Raw genomic sequence first — 25,616 nt, forward strand, 5'->3', positions numbered from 1 at the left:
TTGCTTGGGATTAAAATGTTTGTTATCGTGTTGATGTGTTAAGCACCGTAGAGCTTGTCCTGATTCTTTGGCTAAACCGTCTTGTTTGTCTCCAGGCCTTTTGTGGAAGCCAGAGCAGCAGTTCATGGGATGAATATGCAGCAGGAAATTGGGTTCCAAAAGGACAGCCAGGGAGAATACAAATCCTCGCAGTGCATCCACATGGATTGTCTTCGGTGAGGGTTACGGCTTCTCAATCGAATTTGGGTCTCGAGGTCTGCCTGATAGCGCTAGCCAGCGGGGGAAAAAGTCCTGTTGCTATTCTAGAAGAAAAAAAAAACTCTTTTGGGTCAGTCTTCACCTCCATCCTTTGCATTGTGTTTCACTTTGCCATCGGTTTGGTGAGCGCTTGGATATTGCTCTTTTGACTCCAATGTTTCTGTACAAGGTTTGGAGGGCTTTATTGGGATATGATAAATCCCCTGATTTATTAACCGCTCAATCCTGGCCCTGTGGTCCCTCTTGGCAGGTGGGTGAAGAGAGACAGTTACCTTCCTGTGGGCAGCCACAACCTAAAAGCAGCAGCCAAAGCCAAGTTGGGTTACGATCCTGTGGAGCTGGATCCCGAAGACATGTGCCGGATGGCGACTGAAGAGCCTCAGGTATTTCCATCCCAAGGCAAATTTCCACTGACTGTAACTTTTTTGGGGTTTTGTTGTTGTTGTTGTTATTAAAAGTTTTAAGAATAATAGAAGAGAACACACTAAACCCAGAAGGGAAGGGGAAGGGGGAAAAGAGAAAGAAGAATGCATTTTAAAAAGTAGCTTCCAATCTTCCATCACAAGGACAAACAAATCCATCATCTCTAACACAGATTAGCACGCACATTGGTGTGCTTGAACAATAGTTTTTTCTATGAAAGTCAAAAGACGAGGTCGCCAGTGGGTTATTGAGATAGATTTGTTGCAAAAAAACTTATCCTGGGGCAAAATCTTTAAAGCCGACAGCAATCCCAAGTCATCTCCCCAAATCAATAGGCCAATCAACGGGGAATTCCTGAGCGCTCTCCACGCCTCCTGAACCAGTGGAGTTCAGGGCACTGGTTTCCAGTGCCAGAGCATTAAAACCGGTCTCTCGATTCTTCCAGACCTTGGCCACCTATTCAGTGTCAGACGCCGTTGCCACCTACTACATGTACATGAAGTACGTCCATCCTTTCATCTTTGCCTTGTGCACCATCATCCCGATGGAGCCCGACGAGGTCAGTCAAGAAGCATTTCCCTTTCGCTTTGATTGGGCCTCGGGGTTGGGTTCCCCTCGTTTCCAGCGGTCCGACTTTTCCCCTCCTGCAGGTCCTCCGGAAGGGCTCAGGGACCTTGTGCGAGGCACTGCTCATGGTCCAAGCTTATCACGCCAACATTGTCTTCCCCAACAAGCAAGAGCAGGAGTTCAACAAGCTCACAGAGGACGGGCACGTGCTGGACTCGGAGACGTACATCGGGGGCCACGTGGAGGCCCTGGAGTCCGGGGTCTTTCGCAGCGATATCCCCTGCCGCTTTAAAATGGTACAGGGCTCCGGTGGAAAGGCAGAACGACTTAGGGCCCGGCCACCTGGGTAGCGAAAAACGGATGGCTTCTGTAAATTATATAGTATTCAACATAAATGGCCAATTTGAACTCCCCTGCCCGGTGAAACACTTTAAATGTATCAACAAAGGAGAATATTTGTAGCTCAGTGTTGAAATGAGGAGTCTCGCTTGTTTTCCTGCAGATGTTTCATTACCCAAACTAGGTAACATCACCAGGATGACGTTGCCAAGTTTGGATAAGGAAATGTCTGTAAGAAAACAAGCAAGCTCAGAGAGCTCCAAGGATCCTTCGCCTTAAACATAGTCTGCTCTTAAGGTGGACACACAGTTCCTCTCAGTTCAGATCCTTGCATTGAGGAGTTCTCCCAAGTAGCAAATGACATTTCTGTTTGCCTCCTGCGGCGTAGATTTTTTCCCCACTCGTCGTGTTGGGGCACTGTGACTTTGAACCAAATTGGCATGCTCAAATTCCTCTCCTGGGTCTCCTTCAGAATCCTGCCGCCTTTGACTTCCTCCTGGAGCGTGTGGAGAAGACCCTTCGCCACGCCATTGAGGAGGAGGAGGGGATTCCCTTAGAGCAGGTCACCAATTTCCAAGAGGTAAATCTTCCACGCGTAGGGAAATCGACGTGGACGTGAGGCAACCCCACGGGGCCCGTTTGGCGTGCCCTGTCCTTTGGTTGCAATCGCGGTTGAAGTTGTCCCTTCTTGCTGAAGCTTTTTTCTGATCCTTGTGTCTTCTCAGCTGTTCTGCTTTCTTTTTTCTTCTTCTTTTTTTTTTTGTAGTAGTGAAGAATATAAATCAGAGTTCAATTGTTGGGGTTTGGGTGATTTTCGAGCTGGGTTTTCTTCTTTTCGTTGCCAAGCTGGGTAATGCTGCCAGCGCACAAAGGAGTAAAGTCCGCTTGCTTTGTATCTATGATAGATTGTTCTGCCAGCCTTGATTGGTATTCTGTTTCTTTCTTGAGGGTGACTCTTGCTCATGGGGATGTTGGTAGGCATGTGTTGAGGGAGGGTAGTGCCACCCCTTTCTTTGCCAGCCTTGAGAGTTGTTTTTTTTAAATCCCATTTATATCCCGCCCTTCTCCGAAGACTCAGGGCGGCTTACAATCTAAGAAGCACAAATCAATGTGCTTAGCAGTAGCCTTCATTCTATGTATATGCCTGCTTATTAGGGCTTTCACCCCCCCCCCCAAGTGGCATTTTTACAAAGTCAGCTTATTGCCCCCATCAATCTGGGTCCTCATTTTACCTACCTCGGAAGGATGGAAGGCTGAGTCAACCTTGAGCCTGGTGGGACTCGAACCTGCACTCATTGCAGGCAGCTGGTGTTACTTAAGGAGGCATTAGCCCACTGCTCCACCAAGTTGCCTTCTCAGAGACAGACACGGTCCGTGACAAACAGGGTAGTTCCCAGTGTGCATTTTGCTTGCTGCGTTCTTGAGCGATGTGTGTGGTTTCCCGTGCAAGCTCCGCAAAACGTTGCTGTTCCTGCCAAAGCTTCCTTTTCGTGGAGTTCCTCAAACTTCTGTCCTTTGCCCAGGTTTGTGAGGAAATCAAACGGAAACTGAATTGCCTGAAGGATGTCCCCAACAGAATTGAATGCCCTCTCATTTACCATCTGGATGTGGGAGCCATGTATCCAAACATCATCTTGACCAATCGGCTGCAGGTGAACAAGTTTTTCTTTGAAACTCTGGATGCAGGAGGGACTAAGCCTTCAATTCTCTGCCTTTTGGCTGGGATGCTCATTTTGGTTCACGGTGGGCATGGAAAAAAAAGTGGTTCTCGCAATTGGGTATAATCTTGTGGTTCGAGGCCAGAAATGGGATTTTAAAATTCTTCAAAATAAAGAGTTGAATCTGTTTTGTAACTGACGATGTGGGCATTCTGTTTCGTGAATGGCTCTTCAGAAAAAAAACACACTACAGTGGCCTCTTTGAGGCTTTTTTCCCTTCTCCACTGCAGAGGAAGGATATAGATGAAAAACACTATGCCTCTTCTGTCATGTAAAGAAAATCTTAGTTAGCCACCGTGAGGAGAACAGGGAGCCAAAGTCTACAGTGCTTTTTCAAATAGCCTGAGAGAGCAATATATATATATATATATTATTGGACATAGCGTAAGCCATCTTGTGATCTTAGTAGCAGTAACGGTGGCCTTTTATTTGGGTGCTTACAACTAGGTGCCGCGCGCACAGAGAATAAAAAGAGCCAGGAGTAAGGAGCAGCTGAAGCCAAAGATTCCTGGCCCTGCAATAACATTATCCCTCTCTGCGTTCAAATTCAGTGATAAGAGTGTTTTTACTTAGCACTTATTTTGCAAAGCTGTTTGCAACTTGAGTTTCCACTAGAGGTCAGTGCATTTAAACGTTGCTCTAGATTATAGGGGTCTTCAAACTTGGCCCTTTTATGACTTGTGGACTTCAACTCCCAGAATTCCTCAGCCAAGCATGCTGGCTGAAGAATTCTGGGAGTTGAAGTCCACAAGTCATAAAAGGGCCAGGTTTGAAGACCCCTGCTCTAGAACGTAATCTCACATTCGTTCATTCTTTTCTCCTCATGCCTCGTTCAGTATTGAATTTTGTCTCGCATGTTCCTTTAACCACCGAGGGCTACTGTTAACGAACTGAAGGGCTGTGAAGATAACATCCAGCTTCTCCCTCTTCTTACGTGGCCTTTTTCGTGACCTCTTTCTTCAGCCCTCGGCTATGGTGGACGAGGTGACCTGCGCAGCTTGCGACTTCAACAAGCCAGGGGCCAGCTGTCAGCGGAAGATGACTTGGCAGTGGAGGGGAGAATTCAGTGAGTCTTAGCGCCCGTTGGCTCCAGCGTAACTCTTTCCCATCTTATTCTCCAGGCCTGAATATTCAGAAGTATCCTTAGCTCCTTTTGTTTCCTCACCTCGGCAGTGCCAGCAAGCCGGAGCGAGTTCCACCGCATCCAACAACAACTGGAATCGGAGAAGTTTCCTGCTCTTTTTCCAGATGGGCCTCCCCGGGCATTTCACGAGCTGTCTCGAGAAGATCAAGCCAAATACGAAAAGAAACGCTTGGCCGGTGAGAAGAAAGCGTACCGGGTTCCGGGCTAAAAATTCTGAACATGGCTTTTCTCGTTTCGAGTTCTGAAGCGCAGGCTGATACTCATTCCGGATGAGCCAAGTGAAGAGGGGTGTTGTTATTATTATTATTATTTATTACAAACCCCCCCCCATCTCGCCAACTAGGTGATCTTTGAATGAAAACGTGGCAGCCAAAGTGAAACACAAAACTGGTGAATGATATCTGTGCGTGGGGAATATCTAGAATGGTTTTCTGGAAAAGCCCTGCATTTGTGATAAGACGCCTCCGTTCTCTCTTTTGAGCAGATTATTGTCGCAAAGCTTACAAGAAGATCCACGTGACGAAAGTGGAGGAACGGGTCACTACTATTTGTCAGCGAGAAAACTCCTTCTACGTGGATACTGTCCGGGCTTTTCGAGACCGTCGCTATGAGTTTAAAGGGTTACATAAGGTACGATTGGGGTTATTTTGCTCATAGCCCAAAATGTGTGCCTTACAGATATTTCATCCCTCTTAGTGAGAATTAGGTCCAATATGGCCGATGCCCTAGTTCCCTTCTCTGCTTTTTGGGAGACAAAGTTGTCTGCTAGGTTTGCCCAGGAATCTGTTTGATCTTCCTCTTGGTGCAGAGTTTGTCTCCCAGTTGATGTCTGGGTCATTAAAGTCCCCCATTACTGTTGTGATGTGCTTCCTACATGCCTTAGTTAGCTGACTAGCAAAAAGTTCCATCTATTTCCTGTTTGGTTGGGTGGCCTATAGTATACACCTATGGCAGTGTCATTCCCCCCCCCCCTTTTATACTGACCCAAATGCATTCGAGACAGTTTTCATCTTTGTTGTGATCTAATTCTGTAGCGATGTAGTTACGTCTTACGTAGAGAGCAACTCCACCTCCTCTTTTATTTGGTCTGTTTCTTTTTAAACAGTTTAAACTCCTCTAGCTGTGTGTTCCATTTGCAGGTTTCATCCCACCAAGTTGTTTTACGCCTCAAGAAATCCTCTCTGGGCCTTCAGAGGTGGAATTTTTTGCTGCCTGTAAGGACTATTAAGTCTTTCCTGTCTCCCTGTTCCAGGTATGGAAGAAAAAGCTGGCAGCTGCCGCTGAAACGGGTGATGCCTCCGAAGCAAAGCGCTGCAAGAACATGGAGATCTTGTATGACTCCTTGCAGCTGGCACACAAGTGCATCCTTAACTCCTTTTATGGCTACGTCATGCGGAAAGGGTGAGTGTAAAGGTGGTCTAAATGGATGCGGCCATCGATGCCCCCCCCAAAGGTGCTTTTTCAAGAGGCAACTGGACTTCCTTTGTTTTTCTTTGAAGACGTTTCTCTTCTCATCTGAGAAGCTTCCTCAGCTCTGACTGGATGGTGGGGAATGGAAGGATTTATACTCCTTGCAGAGAGCGCGGTCATTTGCATTTCCTTTAGAGTCATTGAGGCCACTTGGAGGTTTATCTACGTCCTCAGGGTCACAAATGGGCATGGAGCCTTCTTGGAATGGCTGAGAGGACTGTGTGGCGGACTGGAGATAGAGGATGTCGTATCCCCCCCCTCTGTCAAGAGAGGGCCACTCCGCTTCGACCCAGATGGCCTCTTTGACCCCTCTCGCGTTTTCTCTCTCCCACGCAGGGCCCGCTGGTATTCCATGGAAATGGCTGGCATCGTCTGCTTCACGGGGGCCAATATCATCACTCAGGCTAGAGAACTGATTGAGCAGATCGGGTGAGTCCCTGAGTGAGCTGCTTGTAGTGGCCGAGAACGTGAGCAGGTAAACAGGAGGACATTTGGGGGTGGGGGTGGGGTGGGCAAAGAGCTATTATCTTGCTCTAGAAAGCTTTTCTCCTTCTGCTTCCCTGAAATGGAGGTAACCTGTTTTACCTCAGCAAGAGGAGCCCAGTTCCAGTTCTCTGCTGCTTCTGATTGCCAGATGTAATTTGGAACAAATATGGCCTCTTGCCTTTCCTCAGGACTGGAGTGGAAATGATAGAATCATACAGCCCAAGAGTTGGAGGGGCCTTAAAACCCATCTAAACGTACCTCCTCCTCCTCCTCCGAAGTAGGCAATAGGAAACCACTTCTGTAATGTGCCAGGAAAGCTGCATGGGTGCTATTCCCCAAACTTGACAACAGCCTCACTTTTACTTAGTTTTTGCTTTGTTCTAGAGACGTCTTTTCAGGTGGAAGAGTTTTTCAGAACATACCTGTTAACCACCAAGGCATTGGCGGTCCCTGGTCTTGGCATGGCACTCTTTTGTGTTTTGTTACCTCAGCGTGATCTCCTGTTTTCTCCTTTGCAGGAGACCCCTGGAGCTTGACACAGATGGGATATGGTGCGTGCTTCCAAATAGCTTCCCAGAGAACTTTGTCATCAAGTCAACCCATTCCAAGAAACCCAAGGTGACCATTTCCTATCCGGGGGCTATGCTGAACATCATGGTGAAGGTGAGGAGGCTTCACGCTACGTTCTTTTCTCCACAAGGATGTAGTTCCCGTAGTTCAGCGGCTAGCTTCCATGTACGAGGCCCGTTAAGAAGGTCTCTGGGCACAGCCCTTAATTGTAATGGGAGTTTCTCGGGACATTTCCAGGGTCCTACGTTGGACAAATTGGGAAAGGTTCTTGTCTACAAAACATGGTGCTGATTAGCCAGGCGAAATCAGTAGAATGCAAATTGAAATATTCACTCGGGACTGTACAACACCAGACAGGAATCTGGTAGATTGAATCCTTAGAGCAGGGGTAGGCAACCTTGTTTCTTTTAGGACTCGTGGACTTCAACTCCCAGAATTCCTGAGCCAGCACAGCTGGCTCAGGAATTCTGGGAGCTGAAGTCCGCGAGTCCTAAAAGAAACAAGGTTGCCTACCCCTGCCTTAAAGCATTTCAGGCCTAAACTGTAAGGAAAGTTAGCAAAAAGCAGTTCTTGCCTTTGCATAATAGGCACGCGTGGAAAATATGCATAATATGCATAATAATATGCACACGTGGAAGAGATAAGCTACATGAAAATACACAACAAATATCTGTAACAAAGCTTTGAATACGGTTGTGCTGTGATGGGCCTTCCCTTTCTTTAGCAGGAATAACACATATGGTGCCAAAGGCAACTTGTGTGTGTGTGTGTGTGTGTGTGTCTCCATTTTATTTTTATTTATTTATTTTGCACAGGAGGGTTTTACAAACGACCAGTACCAGGAGCTGGTGGACCCAGCCTCCCTCAAGTATGTATCCCGCTCAGAGAATAGCATCTTTTTTGAAGTAGATGGTCCCTATCTGGCTATGATCCTCCCAGCCTCCAAGGAGGAAGGCAAGAAGCTAAAAAAAAGGTGAGCGTCCAGGACTGGGAAGGCTAAAAGTTTCAGGAAGGGGTCTCCTTAGATAGGGCAGGTGGGGTAAAGCAGGGCTGGACGTGGTCTTGAAACAGGGCACCTGAGCATGCTGGCATATCTGGATTCTGCCAGGCGGTGGGGATCAGAGATTGCCAGCCAAATGCCGCGTTTCCCCGAAAATTAAGACTCAGCTGGAAAATAAGCCCTAGCGTGATTTTTGTCAGGAGGCTCGTAATATAAGCCCCGCTGAAGATCGTCAGCCAGATGAACACACTGAGTACCGTATTTCCCCGAATACAAGCCCTGGTCAGAAAATAAACCCCAGTGCGTCTTTTGGAGCAAAAAATACCAAGACCCGGCCTTATTTTGGGGAGTGGGGGACACGGTGCTAGACACGGGCGGAGGGAGCTTGCCTGGTTCCTGCTGCTGACGATCGCCGTGTCCCAGATACGCCGTGTTCAATGAAGACGGTTCCCTGGCCGAGCTCAAGGGCTTTGAGGTGAAACGACGGGGAGAGCTGCAGCTGGTGAAGATCTTCCAGTCCTCGGTCTTCGAGGCCTTCCTGAAGGGCACCACACTGGAGGAGGTCTATGCCTCGGTCGCCAAAGTAGCCGATTACTGGCTCGATGTGCTGCACAGCAAGGTGAGAGGTGGGATCCAGATGTCCTCCTGCCGCAAGTGGTCAGGTGGATGCCGGGGTGCTCTCTCCCGTACAGCTTCATGGTCTTTGGAACGCAGCAGATCAATCCTTGCCCTGGAAAGTCCACTTCCGCAAAGGGACCGCTGTTTCCTGGCACAACTGGGAAAGCAGGCCTTTCCCGAAAGGCAGCGGGAAACGGTCTTTAGGATTTTTGGAGTTACCAGCTGCTTTTTCACTATTTTGACCCTTAAACGGGACTTCGCGGAAACCGGAACAAGGAGAATAAATTAATTCTCAATTATGCAGCACGCTTTTACAGTCTTGCTGTTGCCGGCACGACGCCTCTTCCTTTTACTTCTGCGGTGGAGCATGTTGGGTGTTCAAACGCGCCACTGAAAGGAGCTATGAAGGAGGAAGCTGTTATGTAGCTTCATGGGGCCCCCGGATCCACACGTCTGAATCCATAGAGAATGCCCAGGGCTCCAGCTGCGGAAAAAGGAAGTGTGTCTTTTTCTCCTTCCAGGCAGCCAACATGCCCGATTCTGAGCTGTTTGAGTTGATCTCGGAGAATAGATCCATGTCTCGGAAGCTGGAGGACTACGGAGAGCAAAAATCCACCTCCATCAGCACCGCCAAGCGCCTGGCTGAGTTTCTGGGGGACCAAATGGTGAAGGACGCCGGGCTGAGCTGTCGGTTTATCATCTCCAAGAAACCAGAAGGTTCCCCGGTCACCGAGAGGTACGCCCGGCACGGTTTCAGGATTGCAACGGAACGTGGGGAAGATCCCAAAGGGAGAAACGGTCAATCTTTCTGAGATGGGCTCAAAAGCTCGGCCCCAGCCCTACTTGGAGGCAGAGAAGGGGTTTTCAGGTGATGGTGGTCCTTAGCGACCATAACTGAACCCAAACTTTCTGCCGCTAAGATGTTTCTTAAGTGAATCTTGCCCCCTCTTAACGGCCTTTATTGCCACGGTCGTTAAGTGAATCAATGCGGTTGTTGAGGTTGTAAAAGGAATCCGGTTTTCCCACTGTCTTGGCTGGCCAGGAACGTTCCAAAAGGGGACCACGTGAACCCGGGACACTGCAACCCTGTCGTAAATATGAGTCGGTTGCCAAGCGCCTGAATTTTGATCATGTGGCTGCAGAGATGCTGTCACAGTCATAAGTGTGGGGAAACGGTCACAAGTGACTTTCCCCCAGTGCCACTGTAACTCTGAAGAGTCACTAAACGAGCTGTTGTAAGTGAAAGACCACCTGTGCTTTTCTCCAGCTGGCTTTTGAGGAGGACTAACCTCTGCTTCCTTCTACCCAGAGCCATCCCACTTGCCATTTTCCAGGCCGAGCTCTCGGTGCGCAGGCATTACCTCCGGAAGTGGCTCAAGAGTCCTTCGCTGGAGGATTTTGACATCCGCACGGTAAGCAAATTAGGCTGATGTCACAGGTCCGAGAAATGAGACAGTTCAAACAGATTTCAAGCATTGTTCATCTAATAAATAGGGACGCGGTGGCTCAGTGGGTTAGGACGCTGAGCTTGTCGATACTCGTCCCAGCTTCTGCCAACCTAGCAGTTTGAAAGCACATAAAAATGCACGTAGAAAAGTAGGGACCACTCCGGTGGGAAGGTAACAGCGTTCCATGCGCCTTTGGCGTCTAGTCATGCCAGCCACAGGACCACGGAGACGTCCTCGGACAAGCGCTGGCTCTTCGGCTTTGAAACGGAGATGAGCACCGGCCCCTAGAGTCGGAAACGACTAGCACGCATGTGCAGGGCAACCTTTGCCTTTTACCTTTTTATCTAATAAATCTTAATAGTGAAAGGTAGCATCGGCACTCATGGAGGGATGCCAGAATCTGAATTCTCCTCCCCTTGACACATGACATCCTGCAGAATCTCCCTCCCTTAGTTACCCGTCATGAATCACCTTCACCAATTAGTTTTACATGTGAAGTTTCACTTCCCTCTCTGTGCGCGGCTATTCTTATCTTCTCAAAATAGCCGTTGACGGTTCCCTCCCTTCAGGATTCAAAGTGAAGCAGTTTAATCCAAAGGCTGCCTCTCATATTCTCAGTGCAAAAACGTGTCAATGTTTGCAGCATTTACAGCTGAATTGAATTGGGACCTGATCTGAGTTACTGTCCAGATTCCTGAAATACTCTGCTCTCCCCCAGGATTGCTGGAATAGACTCGTGGCGGCCAGTTTTAACAAGCAGAGATTTAACTTGGGTAATTCAGTTTTATCCCTTGGGGCTTAATCCGGGTTGTCTGTTTTATCTGCAGATCCTAGACTGGGAGTATTACATTGAAAGACTGGGCAGCACAATTCAAAAGATTATCACCATCCCGGCAGCCCTGCAACAGGTAACTATGCTTGCGAACGAACCCTTTGAGCGAGCGTCAACCATCCCAGTGCATTAAACAGTAAAACAGAACAGAATAACAGTCGGAAGGGACCTTGGAGGTCTTCTAGTCCAGCCCCCTGCTCAGGCAGGAAGTCCCATACCATTCCAGACAAATGGCTGTCCAGTCTCTTCTTAAAAACTCCCAGTGTTGGAGCACCCACAACCTCTGGAGGCAAGCTGTTCCACTGGTTAATTGTCCTCGCTGTTAGGAAGTTTCTCCTTAATTCCTTCTCTCCTTGATCGGTTCCCATCCGTTGCTCCTTGTCCCGCCTTTGGGTGCTTTGGAGAATTGACACACACACCCCTTCGTTGCGAGATATTGGAACGCTGCTATCATGTCACCCCTAGTGTAAAAGACATGTTTCCTCCAAGTGTTTTAAATGAAAAGCCATGTGGGCACAGAAGTGCAAAAAAAGCCACTTCTGACGTTTTCACATGCAAACGGTGTAGGAAAACTGAATGTGCAGTAAAACGAGTGCCGGGGCCAAGTAGAGGTCCTTTACTTACAACCGCAATGGAGTTAACCTCTGGTGTTAACTGAGACATCTGCTAAGTGAATTTTACAGTCCCATTTTACGATCTTCCTTGCCACCGTTGTAAAGTGAATTGCTCCAGTTGTTAAGTTAGTAACCTGGTTGTGTTAAGGGAACCGGTCTCCCCCCACTGACTTTGCTTGCCAGAAAGTCACAAAAGGGATCACGTCACACACACACACACACACCGGGAGGCTGCGACCGTCATAAATATGAGTCAGCTGCCAAGCGGCTGAATTTTGATCACAAGACCGTCGGGATGCTGCGACGGCCGGGCGTTGCCGGCTACCTGTACCATCCTGTCTGGAAAAGGGAGAAAGAAATGAAAAGCAGGTAAGGGGTAAAGCGTGAGGTGTTCCGACAGGTGAAGAATCCGGTCCCCCGTGTCCGTCACCCTGATTGGCTGCACAAGAAGCTGCTGGAGAAAAACGATGTGTTCAAGCAGAAAAAAATCAGCGAGCTCTTTGTCAGTGAAGGCAAAAGACAGGTAAGGTGGCCAACTGACGGTTCTCTGCCGTGGCCTCTGGCCTGTGGGGCTTAGCGGGAGGACGCAGACATGACAGAGCTGATATCCTTTGTCTAATCGTCCGAGGACTTTCCCCGCAGGTCTCCACTAACATAGCCAGGGAGGATACCCCAAATAGCCAGGTGACTGACATGGAAGATTTTGGGATCGCCAAACCTCTGCAGCCAGCGCCCCCTATATCAAGCAAGCGTAAACGAATCCCCACAGCAGAGGAGAGCCAGCAGCAGTCCCAAGCTCTGGAGCTGACCCAGTCTTGGAGGGAGATCCTGGGAACCCCACCGCCCATTGGCACCACTAAGGTAAGTCGGCTTCTTCAGGACTGCAACTGCATCAGAGAACAGGCCAAAATCTTCTCATCAAGGGCTGTTTTGAGGTTGGGGGGGAAGCCATGGATCCCTCACCCCCTGAGATAGTTCCAGAAAAAAGGAAATTATTGGGGGTTTATGGCTATGGCTCACAAGGGGCTTGGTTCCAACTCCAGGAGTGTCCGGTATGGTCATGCATTTGGCGTGTTTCTGACTTCGGGCTAGATGCCTGGGCTCGGGCACCTGAGATGGCTTTGCAGCTCCCTGTAGTCCCTCTGTCTGGTTTGCTCTGCTGTAGGAGGAACGCCTGCTGTGGCTCCGCTACCATAAGAAAAAGTGGGAGCTCCAGGCTCGCCAGCGCCAGGAGCGCCGGAAGAAGCGGAGGCTGGCTGACGGAGAAGCCGTCCTGACGGGCGGAGTGATCCGGGCTGGGCCCTCCAAAGGGCTGAGCAATTACCTGCGCAAGACCGCCCGGAGTATCCTTGACATGCCCTGGCAGATAGTACAGGTATGGGCATAAAGGAGGGCACACCCCACTGCTGAGGTCCGTGGGCAAGATACGACATTCAACAGCTGAAAACCTGGTCTTTCCTCGGTCCTTAGGCCTTTTTTTTTTTAATTCCTGCCAGATTGCTGAGACTGGCCAGCCAGGCCTCTTCAAGCTATGGGCTGTGATTGGGAGCGATCTCTACTGCCTCAAGCTGAATGTCCCACGTATCTTCTACATCAACCAGCGTGTTCCTAAAGCTGAAGAGAGCACGGTCTATAAAAAGGTTGCTGTCGCTCGCCCCGAAACCTTTTGTGCCTGTTAAATCAGCATTCAGAGGCCATGAGGTGTCTTTAAAGCTGTTCTCTTTCAGGAAGATGGCCTCTTCATTAGAACTGCCTAGAGCGCTGTAGTCTTAGGATTTTTCAGTGATTATTGAATTTCTGCTACCCTTTCTCGTGTCTCCCCCCCCCCCAAAAAAAACCTTTCTCATCTAGTCATTCAGGTAGCTTTTCTCCAGGTCATCCAAAACCTTCTTACGAAGGTTTACTCCTGCTGTGTTGGGCTGTGTCAGTAAAACTGCCCCCCGCTTTCTTCCATTTCATTTTGCTATGGAGGAAGATTACTCCAGCCTCCTCCATTCCTGTACAGAGGTGTTGTAGTCTTCTCCGCTAAAAGATAAAACCGTGAAAAACGGTTCGAAGTCTGACAAATGTCTTTGCAGTTAAAATCACTATTAACAATCAACTGATTTAAACGGAAGAGACCCAGGTTAAAAATAAAAGGAAGCGCTTAACTCCTTTCCCCGAGAACCAAAAGTGTCCGGATCCCGAGTGGGTTCATTCCACAGGTAGGGAGCTTCCTACAGGCAAAAGCCAACTTACCATCCTGAAGGGATCAATTGATTAAACTCTCAGAATCCATCGAGGCCTTCAGGGCAGAAAGACAAGAGGTCTCCTTCTCAGCTCCTCCCGTTCTCTTTGCAGGTGAATCGAATTCTTCCCCGTTCCAGCTTGGCCTTCAACCTGTACGAGTACTCGGTGCCTGAAGACATGTATCTGGAGCACATCAATGAGATCAATGCCAGCCTCTCTGCTCCAGACATTGAGGGGGTTTATGAGACACAGGTAATGTCTTGACTCAGATAGAAAATGCGCAAGTGCCATTATAGTAAAGGGTGGGGGGGGGGCAAGTGTTCTTTTAGAATTGGTTAAAAGGGAGCAATAAAACCTCTGCGATTACATTGAAGACCGTGAGAGCCTGAAACCTTTCCAAGGACACCCCAACAGGTGTGGAGAAGAAGCAGACGGTTCCCATAACAAAGTGAATCTATTTACATGGACTACCTGTGGGGGTGGGGGGGTGTTAGCCGGAGAAATTATTGTTTAATTGTATGAATTGGGTGTCTGGAAACCTCAGAGTTATGTTTTGCTTCGACAATGCCATGTTTATTCAACAAACAGTAAGATTTTCGGCAACGGAAATGAACCTGGATTTATTTTGGGGAGATCCTCTAACTGGATGTTGACCTTTGCACTCTTTCTAGGGACTCAGCATCTTTTTTTGGGGGGGGGATTATTGTGATGACCAGAACTGGATGCAGGATTCCGAGGGAGGTCTGACTGATGCTTTGTATCCAACCGGTTCCTCTTTCCCAGGTGCCATTACTCCTCCGGGCCCTGATTCACCTGGGCTGCGTCTGCATGGTGAATAGGCATCTGGTGAGGCACCTGAGTGGCCGGGAAGCTGAGACCTTTGACCTGGAGCACCTGGAGAGGAAGTCTCTGGCACAGTTCAGCTACTTGGAACCCGGTAGGGAGGCGTGTGGGAGGCTGACGCATCCTTCAGCTGTGGAAGGGCTGCCCTCCCCCACCCCTCTGATGCAAAGCTCCTTTATGCCTCCAGGGAGCATCCGGCACATCTACCTCTACCATCACTCTCAGGGCAGCAAGGCGTTGCTGGGCCTCTTCATCCCCTCCCAGCGCAAAGCCTCCGTTTTTGTGCTCGACACAGTAAGTTTTCGGGGGCCGAGAACAAAAGTCACCGTGTTGCCGCACCTCAGGTCTTTTATATGCCGAGAACCAAAGTCAGGGTCTTGATCCTGCCTATGGCTTGGCGGCCAGATTTGTAGCTGTTTGAAGAAGGTGTGCGTGCGTGTGTGTGTGTGTAGTGTGTGTGTAGGTTGTGGCATTATTTACCCACAGGCAAAGCCTTGGGATGGTCGCCGTACGTAAGTGTAAAATAAATCCCTTAAGCCAATAGCCTTCCTTCAGACAACGGAAGAGTGGCAAAAATAGGGCCTTCTCAGTGGGAGCGCCTGCCCTCTGGAACCAGCTGCCGGTGGAGCTGAGGACTGCCCCCGACCTCCGATCATTCCGCCGGGGCCTGAAGACCTGGCTCTTTGAGCTCTCGGGCCCAGGCTGAGGAGAAATTTTTTAATTGGGTTTTAAATTGTGTACAGGGTTAATTTAATATTTTTTAATATGGTTTTAACTTTTGTATGTTGGATTTTTTAATTCCCTGTAAACCGCCCTGAGTCCTCAGGGAAAGGGCGGTATACAAATGCAACTAAATAAAATAAATAAATAAATAAATAAAAATAGATCTGCGCTGTATCAAAGGCATAAATCAATCCTGAAAAGTCTCAAGTCTCTTTCCCCCCCCACCCAAAGAAAAAATCTGTGTTAATAACCAGATTCACGTCAGACCTCCCTGCTTCCTAGACACACACACACACACACACGTGCCTTGGGTCCTTCCTGCAGCTCAGCTCGCCCTCTTGTGTAACACTTTTGACTTAGGTGCGCAGTAACCAGATGCCCAACCTCAACAGCCTGTATTCTGCCGAGCATGCCTCCATGGTGGAGAAGGTGGGCCAGGAGCTGCTGCCTCCAGACAAGCACATCTTTGAAGTCCGAGCTGAAACAGATCTCAAGAGCATCTGCAGAGCGCTCCAGCGCCTCCTGATGGGCTACAAGGTAAGAAACGCGCGCACGCCTGGCCGTCTCCCTCTTCCAACTCGGCCCCTCCGAGGAGACGCTTCAGGAGCCTGGCTGTGGTTCCGCTTGCCCTGGGCCTCTGGCTCTCTTTTTTTTCTTTTTCCCTATTCCTAGAGCCTTTTTAATGCAAACCTTCCCCTGATCTATCTTTCTTTCTTTCTCTGTCTCTCTCTCCCTTTTTTTCTTTCTTTCTTTCTTTCTTTCTTTCTTTCTTTCTTTCTTTCTTTCTTTCTTTCTTTCTTTTTTTCTTTCTTTCTTTCTTTCTTTCTTTCTTTCTTTCTTTCTTTCTTTCTTTCTTTCTTTTCTTCTTTCCTTCCCTCTGACTGGATGGTGGGGGGGAAGGGGAGGATTCTCAGCCCGGTTGAGAAAATAAATCCTACTAGACGACAAAAGAGTTTATTCAGGAAGCCGGAAGCCGAGAATAAAATATCTGGAGTGGAGTGGATGTTGCCCCACTCGTCGTTGCGTTTTCCCTCTTGCCTCACCCAAATTCTCACATCCCCCCCCTCTGAAGAGCGTTTATCTTGTCTGCCGCAGGATGAGCGGAGAGGCCCCACCCTCATTGCTGTGCAGTCTAACTGGGATCTGAAGAGGCTGGTCAGCGCCATGCCGGTCCTGGAGGAGTTCCCGCTGGTTCCGATGCACGTGGCCGACGACGTCAGCTATAGCATATTGGACTGGCAGCGCCACGGGGCCCGGCACTTGATCCGCCGCTACCTCAAGTTGGACATGTGTCTGTCTCAGGCCTTTGACATGAGCAGGTGAGGAAGAGAGAAATGGGCCGTTAGGGTTAGCTGTCCTGGATCTGGACCGGGAGGCTTCGATCTCAACAAAGCTACAACTGGGAAATAACGAAGAGAGGCTGGCGCTGGCCTCCAGGGTCCCCATTTCCGGAGGCCTCAGGTGGAGCCTTTTATTGGGGGCCACGAGGCAGTAAACCGTTGTTGCTCTCCGCTGCGTGGTCAGCCTTCCTGCCTTCCCTCCTCACTAGGTACTATCACCTCCCAATTGGGAACCTTCCCGAAGACATCTCCATCTTTGGCACGGACCTCTTCTTCTCCCGCCATCTCCATCGCCACAATCACCTGCTCTGGCTTTCTCCCAACTCCCGCCCGGACTTGGGGGGCAAGGAGGCCGACGATAGTCGCCTGGTCATGGAGTTTGACGAAAGGACCTCTGTCGAGATCAACCATCCGGGCTGTTATTCAACAGGTGAATAACGAAGGGACGGAGATCCTGCTGCGATTCGCTTAACGAAGCTGGCAAGAGAAAAGAGTAAAATCGGGGCAAGGCTCCCTTAACGGATTTCTCACTTAAGCGACCTCCACCTTGGGGCGCCATTGCGGCCGTAAGCCGAGGGCTTCCCTGTTTGATCCTTTCCCAATTACAGCGCAAAGTGGCCCTTCTCTGTGGGCTGAGCCTGTCCCCTTGTGGGGGGGGGGTGGCTAGAGGGAGGTGGGCCTTCAGGAAAGAGGCAGGCCATCTCTCTGCCTTCCCGCAGTGTGCGTGGAGCTGGACCTGCAGAACCTGGCTGTCAACAGCGTCCTGCAGTCCCATCGCATCAATGACATGGAGGGGGCCTCCAGCATGTGCATCAGCTTCGACGTCATCCAGCAGGCCTCCCTGGAGGAGATGGTGGTGGGCAACCAGGCGGCTGGCGTGCCCGCCAGCTACGATGAAGCCGCCCTCTGCTCCAACACCTTCAGGTGCGGTTCAGCTGCCCACCCCTCGCCAGCCCTCCGGGTCCTGGAAGCAGCTCAGCTGGTGGGGCGTACAATGCAGGGTTTCCTTTCTCTTCCCCACGCAGGATTTTGAAGAGCTTGGTGGTGGGCTGGGTGAAGGAGATCACGCAGTACCACAACGTCTACGCGGACAACCAGGTGATCCACTTCTACCGCTGGCTGCGTTCCCCAAGCTCCCTGCTCTATGATCCCGCCTTGCACCGGACGCTGCACAGCATGATGAAGAAGCTCTTCCTGCAGTGAGTCTTTTCTAGGTGGAGTAGCAGAGTTGGGGGGGCCAGGAGAGAAACTCGGGGGTGGGGCGGGGGGCCTGGGGGAAATGCTGCTTATAGACAGGTCACTGGGGTCCACATAGCTTCCTTTAGGCTGGCAACGTTAAGTTCAAAGCTTTTCCTTTAGGCTGGCATCTGTTAGGTCCAAATCTTCCTGGCCTCTTTTTTTTTTGTACCACAGGAACTATCTCGTTGCCCTCTGCAAAATTTGCTTCTCTGAAATTAGGCTGGCTTGCAGGCAAGCACCCCAGCCAGCCGCTTGCGTGACCCGATTCCAAACAGGCCACGGCCCGGTTGTGGCCCACAGGGGTTGGGGGACCCCTTGCTCTAAGACTCGATATGTCCGAGAGGCGCCCCAAAAGTAATAACGTGTAAGAGAGAAAAGACACAAGCATATGTAAGGTTTTCCACGAGGGTCACCAGTTAGACGGGGCTCTGCTCTTTGCCTCCTGCCTCTCCTCCAGGTTGGTGGCCGAATTCAAGCGCCTCGGCTCCTTGGTCATTTACGCCAATTTCAACCGCATCGTTCTGTGCACCAAGAAGCGCCACATCGAAGACGCCCTGGCCTACGTCGAGTATATCACCAACAGGTATGCCCAACAGCTGGAAGCCACAGCTCTCACCTAGTTCCATGGTTAGGAAGGGAGACTGTTCAGTGAAAATAATACTAATAATAATTTCTTTGTGCCCCATCACGCATTAACTAAAGGAGGCAATTCTGGGAAAAAATTGGGACAGCCCTGGAATTCCTCCTCGGCTTCCTGCATTTTGGAGAACGGAAAAGCTTTTCTTTGGACCGCATCCTGAATAACGGTTGTGTTTTCTGGAATGAACCAGCTGTTACAATTTAAAAAAAAAAATGCTGGACCTTCAGGTAGAACTTTGTATGTGCAGAAGCCTGGGTCAGCGCCCTCCGCCCCTCCTTGTAATCCCCATAGGTCAGACGAGGCATAATAGTAAAAGCTTTGATTTAGTGACCCATTCAGTGGAAAGAATGTCTGCTCATCGTGGACCTCTATAAGGTCCCCGAGGTACGTCTGGTCACGTAAAAGGCCCCTTCAGAGTTACGCGTATTCATAAAAGGATGTGTGCTTCCCAAGTCTTTCATGCCTTCAGGGCTGTGCCTGTGGCTGCCAGCTCCCCTCTTACAGTCTCCCAGCTGCAGCCAGTCTGGGAGCAGCCAAGAACCCCATTCTACCATCTTTGTTGCTTCCCACACACCTCCCTTCCTTATCCAGCTCCTGTTTTCCCTACTCTTCTCATAGTGCATCATACACCCCCCTCCGCCCAACGCTTTCCCGGAAGCATTAGCGGAATGGTGATTTAATGGACTTGATCTGATGTCTCGGGGGGGGGGAGGGAACGTCTCAACTCAAGTTGTCTGTTGCGTTGAAGCCCACTAAAAGGAGATACAGTTAAATCAAGGTTTTAGATGGTTAGAGTCAGCCAGGTATTCAGGCTGGAGGCCCGGGCTCCGCAGTGCCTCCACCCCTGCGCTGTGGCGACACGGGGGTGAGAATGCAGGCTAATTCTGCCCACAGCCAGCAGTTCGATCCTGACCGCCTCAAGGCTGACTCAGCCTTCCCTCCTTCCGAGGTCGGTAAAACGAGGGCCCAGATTGTTGGGGACAGTGTGCTAACTTGGTAAACCGCTTAGAGGGGGCCGCAAAGCGCTGACCAGCAGGCACATGACTGCCGTTGCTGTCTTTTTTTTTCCTTCCAGCATCCATTCAAAAGAACTCTTCCACTCACTGGCCATTTCCTTTTCCTGCTGCTGGGAGTTTCTGCTGTGGATGGACCCCACCAATTACGGTGGGATCAAGGGCAGAGAGCCATCCGGGAGCCTCCGTGAAGAGGTAAAGGGATAGCAAGGAGAGGGCCGCTGGTGATCCTGTGAAGGCTTTTGCTCTTCACGCAGTGAACCGGATGGGTGTTTCTGCTCAGCTTCACCAAAGCAAAATGATAGCCCTCTTTGGGGCGAGAGAGAGACAAAAAAACCCCCAACTCAACAGTGGTGAAATTAGTAAGAAGCCGTTGCACAGCAGAACTCTCCGTCGTCACTCCTTTCAATGCAGGCAGCGAGGAGTAAACAGACAGCAGACGTAGCCAACGATGGCGAAGAGGAGGAGAAGGAGGAAGAAGAAGAGGAACAAGAAGACGACTTGGGAGAAAACAGCATAGAGAATCGTCTGGAAAACAACTGGAACATCATGCAGTATTTGCCACAAGCAGCTTCCTGTCAGAATTACTTCCTGATGATTGTGTCCGGTAAGTTCTGCGGGCGTCTGTGCTTCGGAGGCTCCGCGGCTGGGCTCTGGCCGAAGGTCCAGAGTCCTTGCTTCAGTTCCGCCACACCGTCAACATCTTTTTAACGACCAAAATTGCAGTTCCGGCTGTGGCTGAGGACAACCTGCCTTTACATCCCGGCCTCCAGATGGGGAAGGGGGTCCAATTCTGGCTTGGCTTTTCACCATCCTGGCTATTCCTTCCCAGCGTACATCGTGGCTGTTCACCACAGCCTGAAGGAGGAAGTGCAACGGGACATCTCCGGGGGCAGCCCTGTCAGGAGACGAGCCAGCAGCCAAGCCTCCCAGGAGGCTGTAGGGGAGACGGGCAGCGTGCCAGGTGAGTGCCCGCCGTCCCCCGGCTTCCCTCTGTCTTGCCAAGTGACAGGCTGCGGCCAAGCGCCAGACAGCTGGTCCTTTGAAGCATCCGAGGACAAGGAACACAGCGGTGGGTAAGGAGAATTTTTAAGCTTCACGAGTGACTTTAGCAGGCTGATTGTAGCTCAACGTACCAAGCGAAGGGCTGCTGGGATCCCCCTTGAGCAACAGCAGAGAAACTCCAGAGTATCAGAAACGCGGGTCTGAAAGAGCCATTCCAGGCTACTCATTCCAATTTGGCAGCCAGGTCTCCTCAGTCAAAAGCCTGCAAAGACCTGACCTCGGATTGGATAACTCTTCTGCTTGAGCTGGGGGGTTGGACTAGAAGACCTCCAAGGCCCCTTCCAGCTTTATCCAGATTGATTGAACTTAAGACTCTCTCTCTCTCTCTGTCTCACCTGGGCAGAAATGTCTTCCCCACCTTGAAGAAAGCATAAAGTGTGTGGCTTTTCTTTGGGTGTGTGTGTGTGTGTTGCGTTGTCTTTCTCCGTACCAGCCACCTCCCCGTCGGCCAATGGCTGTGTCTGCTTGCTCCTTCCCTCCTAGGCGCCATTGCTTTCTCGCAGGCGTATGTCTCCAACGAGCTCACCCAGAGCTTTTTCACCATCACTCAGAAGATCCAAAAGAAAGTCACCGGCTCTCGCCACACCACGGAGCCCTCGGAGATGTTTCCATCCTTGCCCGGCTCACATCTAACGCTCAACAATCCCGCCCTGGAGTTCATCAAACACGTCTGTCAGGTGAGGGGGGGAGGTCCTGGCAGCTCTGGCCCGGGGGCGGGAGGAGGAGGTGGAGGAGGAAGATCAAGGGGTCCCCCGGTCCAAGCAGGCAGGTGGGTGGGTGAGTTGGCCGAGCCCCCCCCCCGCCCACATGCACCGGGCTGCAACTCCCAAGGCCGCCGGTCAGAAAGGCGATTTGCCGCTGCAGAGGAATCTGGGAAGAGCCAGATTCAAGTCCTTCCCCCAAGCCAAGAAAGGAGCTTTTGAGCCATTCGTGCTTTTCCACCACGTAACGGGATCGTTACGGTAAAAACTGGAGGGGGTGGGGTGGGGGAAGCGCTATATATTTTGTCAGAGCTGAAAGGGGACAAATTCCACATCACGTACGTGCATGAATGATTCTGTGCGGAAATGTTTACGGGGAAAAGCCTGCTTTCTTTACCACACCTGGAGCTCCATTAAGAGGCAGACAGAAATTCCACAGGGGCAAATTTCCTGCGGTCTTTGAAGGTGGAAACTCTGCCACCCTAACCCCACCACCACCAACACACACACACACACACACACACACACACACACACACACAGTTGTATTTGCTAGTCCTGCTTGTCTCCCGGCCGCAAGGTCAAAATGGCCCCTCCTGCAACCCCCTCCCTCTCTCCCCCAGGTGCTGTCTCTGGATGCCAACATCACCAACCAGGTGCAGAAGCTGAAGCGGGACCTCCTCCGTCTCATTGACGTGGGCGAGTTCTCTGAGGAGGCCCACTTCCGCGACCCCTGCTGCTCCTACGTCCTCCCCGAGGTGATCTGCAGAAACTGCAACTTTTGCAGAGACCTGGACCTCTGCAAGGATCCTGCGCTCTTTCAGGTACCCGGGTTCCCAGGCCTGCAGGTCCTCCGCTTGCCACCTGCTGCTGCCGGTCCACCCCCCTCTTAACCACGGGAGTTGCGGTTTGGGTGCAAAAAAAAAAAAGTGGGGAACTCCTCTGGGCTTTTTCGTTGAATTTCTCTTTTTCTCTCCCGCATTTTGCACCTCAAAATGCTTACATTTCCAGGAGGGAAGTCCCAGGGCCTACAATCAGTATGGGGTGCGCGTTGCCCGTTCCTGACCTTACCCATCCATTATTGCAGGGGTCCCCAACCCACAGGGCCCCTAGCGAGCCGTGGCCTATTGGCAACTGGGCTGTGGCAAGCTGCAAAAGTGAGCACACACACGCACGCAGCTCAACTTGCCTAAATCGAGCTGCGTGTGGGCACCGGCACGCCACTTGCAGGAGTTGAGATGCTCTTGTGGCGCCCGCTGCTCCCACAGCCCGGTTCCCCTCCCCCGCCTTTGCAGGACCGCCAAGCCGCAAAAGTTGGGGGCCTCTGCATCGTTGCACCCGTTGCCTGGTCCTTCTTCCATGGCAGCGCCTCCCAACGGCAGCGCCCCGTTCTCCTGCGAGTCCCTTCCCCCTTTTTCTCCTTCAAAGCCCACCCACAGTCCTCCCTCCCCTCTTCCAGGAGGGCTCCTTGCCGCCCAGCTGGCTCTGCTCCAATTGCCAGTCTGAGTACGATTCCGACGCCATCGAGATGGCTCTGGTGGAAGCCCTGCAGAAGAAGTTGATGGCCTTCACCTTGCAAGATCTGGTGAGGAAGGGTGGGGTCGTTGCTCCCCTGGGTGGATGGTCCTGCTGGGACAGCCATGACCTGGACTGTGAGTGAGGGGCTGCCAAGCCACGGTGGTCTTCACTCATAGCGCTTCTAGCACTCTCCCGGGCTCTGAGCAACTCGGAGGGGATCCAGTGGTTGGACCTTCTACGCCCTCAGAGTGCAGGGCGTGGAGTGTGGCCCTCTGCTGCGTGCTAAGGATGGGTGTGTTGAGCTTGCTGCAGATCATTAGTTGGGATCTGAAGCAGAGCCTAATTGGTTGTGTCTTGAGCGTTTCAGGTCTGCTTGAAGTGCAAAGGCATCAAGGACACCCACATGCCCGTCTACTGCAGTTGTGCGGGGAACTTTGACCTCCTCCTGCCCACCAAGGTAGAGCAAAGCCCAATTTCTAGCTTTTACCCCACCCCACCCCACCCTCGGGGGCTTGACCTTTGCTCTCCGCTGATGGGTGAAGCACCTACCCCCCCCCCCGCTTCCTCTCCATCCCTTGCCTGAGGGTTGCCCACCTTCCCTTCATTCTCTCTCTCTCTCTCTTTCCTCTCGCACCCAGAGCTTCCTGGATCATCTGAAGGTTTTCCAGGGCATCGCTCGGCATTACGGGATGGCCCACTTGCTGGAGAACGTTCAGTGGCTGCTTCAGATGAATCCTCAGCTTCTCTCCTGAGAAGACACACACGCACACACACGCACATCCTTTCGGGCCGAAACAACACCCAAAAGTGCACAGGTCTCCTTTGCGGCCTGGCTGTGAAGTCCTAAGGAGAGAACGATTTGCATAGGCAGCTGGCAAGGGAAGGCCAAAGTTGCAGGCCTTAAAGTTGTCCCGTCTTGCGTGGAAACATCAAGAGGAGAATTAAGGCCCTGTCAGAAGGAGGCTGACGTGTCTTGTGAAACCCAGCACGGAAATGCAAGGAGTCTCGGGGGGGGGGATCCTTGTGTCTCCCCCCACCCCACCCCACCCTTTTTTTTTTTACAGACCCGGAACAAACTTTAAATTATGGGGGCATTTTTCTGCCCAGATTTTATGCTGTTTTTATTATTATTATTATTCTGACTTTTTTTGGTTTTTAAAGTTTGTGCTATAAATCCTTTTTTTTTCCCTTCAAACCAGCTTTGGCCAATATATTTAATAAATGAAGAGTTCAACCAGCCTAAATCCGAACGAATGAAGCAGATTAATAAGGCGGTGCCCAGTGAAATAAAACTGCTTGATTGCATCCGATAAAATGTTAACAGCTTTGGAAGGAGGGACCTTGGAGGTCTTCTAGTCCAACCCTCGACCCATTGGGGAGAAATGGCAACCTCCACCTGATGGGAGGCAGGTTTCCCAACTTTGGTCACGCCTTTGAAAATTGGCAAGCCTGCCAATTAGCGTTCCCATGTTTGCCTCCAGTCCCCTCCGGGATGAGAACCCCCCTGACCTGCTTTTCAAGGAAGCCGGCCCTTCCCTCTCCTCTCCTTCGAAGGCTGGCTGGGTACCAGGCCTCTCTGACGGCCCATGAATAAGTCAGGATGGCTCCTAATGGGAGCCCTAATGAAATTTGGCTCGGCCTAATCAAGGAGGGGAAGAAACTCTATTCCTCCTGGGCTGTCTGAGCCTCTCATTACGACCGACGGCAGCAGTGGCGCCACGGCCATTATCCGAAGTGGGGGAGGGGAGCGTAAGAAGCAGGAAGGGAAAAACATGCTTATCGCGGTGGTTATAACCACGGTGCTCAGGCCTGACAAAGAACTTGCCTCATCTCCTGGCCGGAAAATTGGACCACACTCAAGCCCAACATTTACCAGAAATTTGGGAAGTGAGTTTTGGCCCCTTTTACGACCTTTCTTGCCACGGTTGTTGTGTGAATCGCTGCTGCCGTTCGATCGCGTGACCCTGGGACACCTTAACCCTCATCAATGTGAGTCTGTTTTTGTCCCCGCTGTGCTGAGTTTGGGGGCCTGATCCCACGTCCTTTCCTTGCAGGTCACTTCAAGGCAAGAGCGAAGCCTTGGGCCTCAAAAAAAAAAAAAACACAACAGCACAATCTTTCTTCTTGGTTGCGGTATCCGTTTTTCCGCAAAGTGCCATCAGCCTGGCTCCCCAGTGGTGCCCCTCCCCTTTTGAAACAGTAGATAAAGGCAACTCAAGTGCTTGAGCTTCCGCAAAGCCGGCTGTTCCTCAGGAAACTAATTAGATTGTGTGAGTCGTTTGATTCAATTAGCTGCTATTCGCGTGGCCGTGCTGGTGCTTTTGTCCGCTCGGGAAGCAGATGCAAAGAAAAGAGCTTTCTTCCGACGGAATGAAGCTTGGGGTTTATTTTCATTGTTTCTGGACTCTTTGAAGACGGAGAGACTGGATCCCCGAGGTTAACTTGAGTCCAAGCCCCTAATTCATTGACGACCGCAATCGAGCCCAACGTTTTTGGTGGCTAAGCGAGCCGCTTTGTGAAGTGGGGTTTTCGCCCCGTTTTTGCAACTTTTCTCGCCACAATTTGTTAAGTGAGGTTGTTAAAGCGGTTGTTAAGGGAATCTGGCTTTCCCGCTGACTTTGCTTGCCAAAAGGTCGCCAAAGGGGACAATCACGTGACTCCTGGGACGCTGCGACCGTCATAAGTGCGAGTCAGTTGCCAGCATCCCCTTTTTTCTTCCCAAACTTTTCAACGGAGATTAAAAACAAGAGTCTTGTCTTTAGCCAGGGTCGAAAAATGTCCAGCTTCGTTTCTTCTGTACGCTAGCTCCTTTAGTCCAG

General features: G+C 50.8%; 1 protein-coding gene across 2 annotated transcripts in view; it reads left to right on the forward strand.

The window, feature by feature from the left end:
- POLE (DNA polymerase epsilon, catalytic subunit) overlaps positions 1 to 23,992 on the forward strand; it is a 31,124-nt gene extending 7,132 nt beyond the window's left edge. Inside the window, exons 12-49 of one of the 2 annotated variants that reach the window (XM_083373715.1) lie at positions 96 to 215; positions 509 to 641; positions 1,127 to 1,240; positions 1,332 to 1,544; positions 2,060 to 2,167; positions 3,111 to 3,239; positions 4,269 to 4,371; positions 4,479 to 4,625; positions 4,934 to 5,079; positions 5,702 to 5,850; positions 6,256 to 6,348; positions 6,924 to 7,068; positions 7,791 to 7,948; positions 8,399 to 8,594; positions 9,115 to 9,329; positions 9,903 to 10,005; positions 10,869 to 10,949; positions 11,888 to 12,010; positions 12,130 to 12,348; positions 12,653 to 12,862; positions 12,984 to 13,127; positions 13,828 to 13,968; positions 14,500 to 14,653; positions 14,747 to 14,853; positions 15,643 to 15,819; positions 16,378 to 16,601; positions 16,832 to 17,052; positions 17,342 to 17,546; positions 17,648 to 17,821; positions 18,319 to 18,444; positions 19,577 to 19,709; positions 19,929 to 20,121; positions 20,347 to 20,478; positions 21,063 to 21,256; positions 21,903 to 22,103; positions 22,739 to 22,864; positions 23,165 to 23,254; positions 23,436 to 23,992. In XM_083373715.1, the coding sequence (XP_083229841.1) occupies positions 96 to 215; positions 509 to 641; positions 1,127 to 1,240; positions 1,332 to 1,544; positions 2,060 to 2,167; positions 3,111 to 3,239; positions 4,269 to 4,371; positions 4,479 to 4,625; positions 4,934 to 5,079; positions 5,702 to 5,850; positions 6,256 to 6,348; positions 6,924 to 7,068; positions 7,791 to 7,948; positions 8,399 to 8,594; positions 9,115 to 9,329; positions 9,903 to 10,005; positions 10,869 to 10,949; positions 11,888 to 12,010; positions 12,130 to 12,348; positions 12,653 to 12,862; positions 12,984 to 13,127; positions 13,828 to 13,968; positions 14,500 to 14,653; positions 14,747 to 14,853; positions 15,643 to 15,819; positions 16,378 to 16,601; positions 16,832 to 17,052; positions 17,342 to 17,546; positions 17,648 to 17,821; positions 18,319 to 18,444; positions 19,577 to 19,709; positions 19,929 to 20,121; positions 20,347 to 20,478; positions 21,063 to 21,256; positions 21,903 to 22,103; positions 22,739 to 22,864; positions 23,165 to 23,254; positions 23,436 to 23,549 (5,761 nt within the window). In that variant the 3' untranslated portion in view covers positions 23,550 to 23,992. Of the gene's footprint in view, positions 1 to 95; positions 216 to 508; positions 642 to 1,126; positions 1,241 to 1,331; positions 1,545 to 2,059; positions 2,168 to 3,110; positions 3,240 to 4,268; positions 4,372 to 4,478; positions 4,626 to 4,933; positions 5,080 to 5,701; positions 5,851 to 6,255; positions 6,349 to 6,923; positions 7,069 to 7,790; positions 7,949 to 8,398; positions 8,595 to 9,114; positions 9,330 to 9,902; positions 10,006 to 10,868; positions 10,950 to 11,887; positions 12,011 to 12,129; positions 12,349 to 12,652; positions 12,863 to 12,983; positions 13,128 to 13,827; positions 13,969 to 14,499; positions 14,654 to 14,746; positions 14,854 to 15,642; positions 15,820 to 16,377; positions 16,602 to 16,831; positions 17,053 to 17,341; positions 17,547 to 17,647; positions 17,822 to 18,318; positions 18,445 to 19,576; positions 19,710 to 19,928; positions 20,122 to 20,346; positions 20,479 to 21,062; positions 21,257 to 21,902; positions 22,104 to 22,738; positions 22,865 to 23,164; positions 23,255 to 23,435 lie in introns of those variants that run through there. The other variant, XM_083373716.1, reaches the window with a different exon arrangement.
- Positions 23,993 to 25,616: the final 1,624 nt, after the last annotated feature.

Source organism: Vipera ursinii (assembly GCF_947247035.1).
Source record: "Vipera ursinii genome assembly, chromosome: 14".
Taxonomy (NCBI): domain Eukaryota; kingdom Metazoa; phylum Chordata; class Lepidosauria; order Squamata; family Viperidae; genus Vipera; species Vipera ursinii.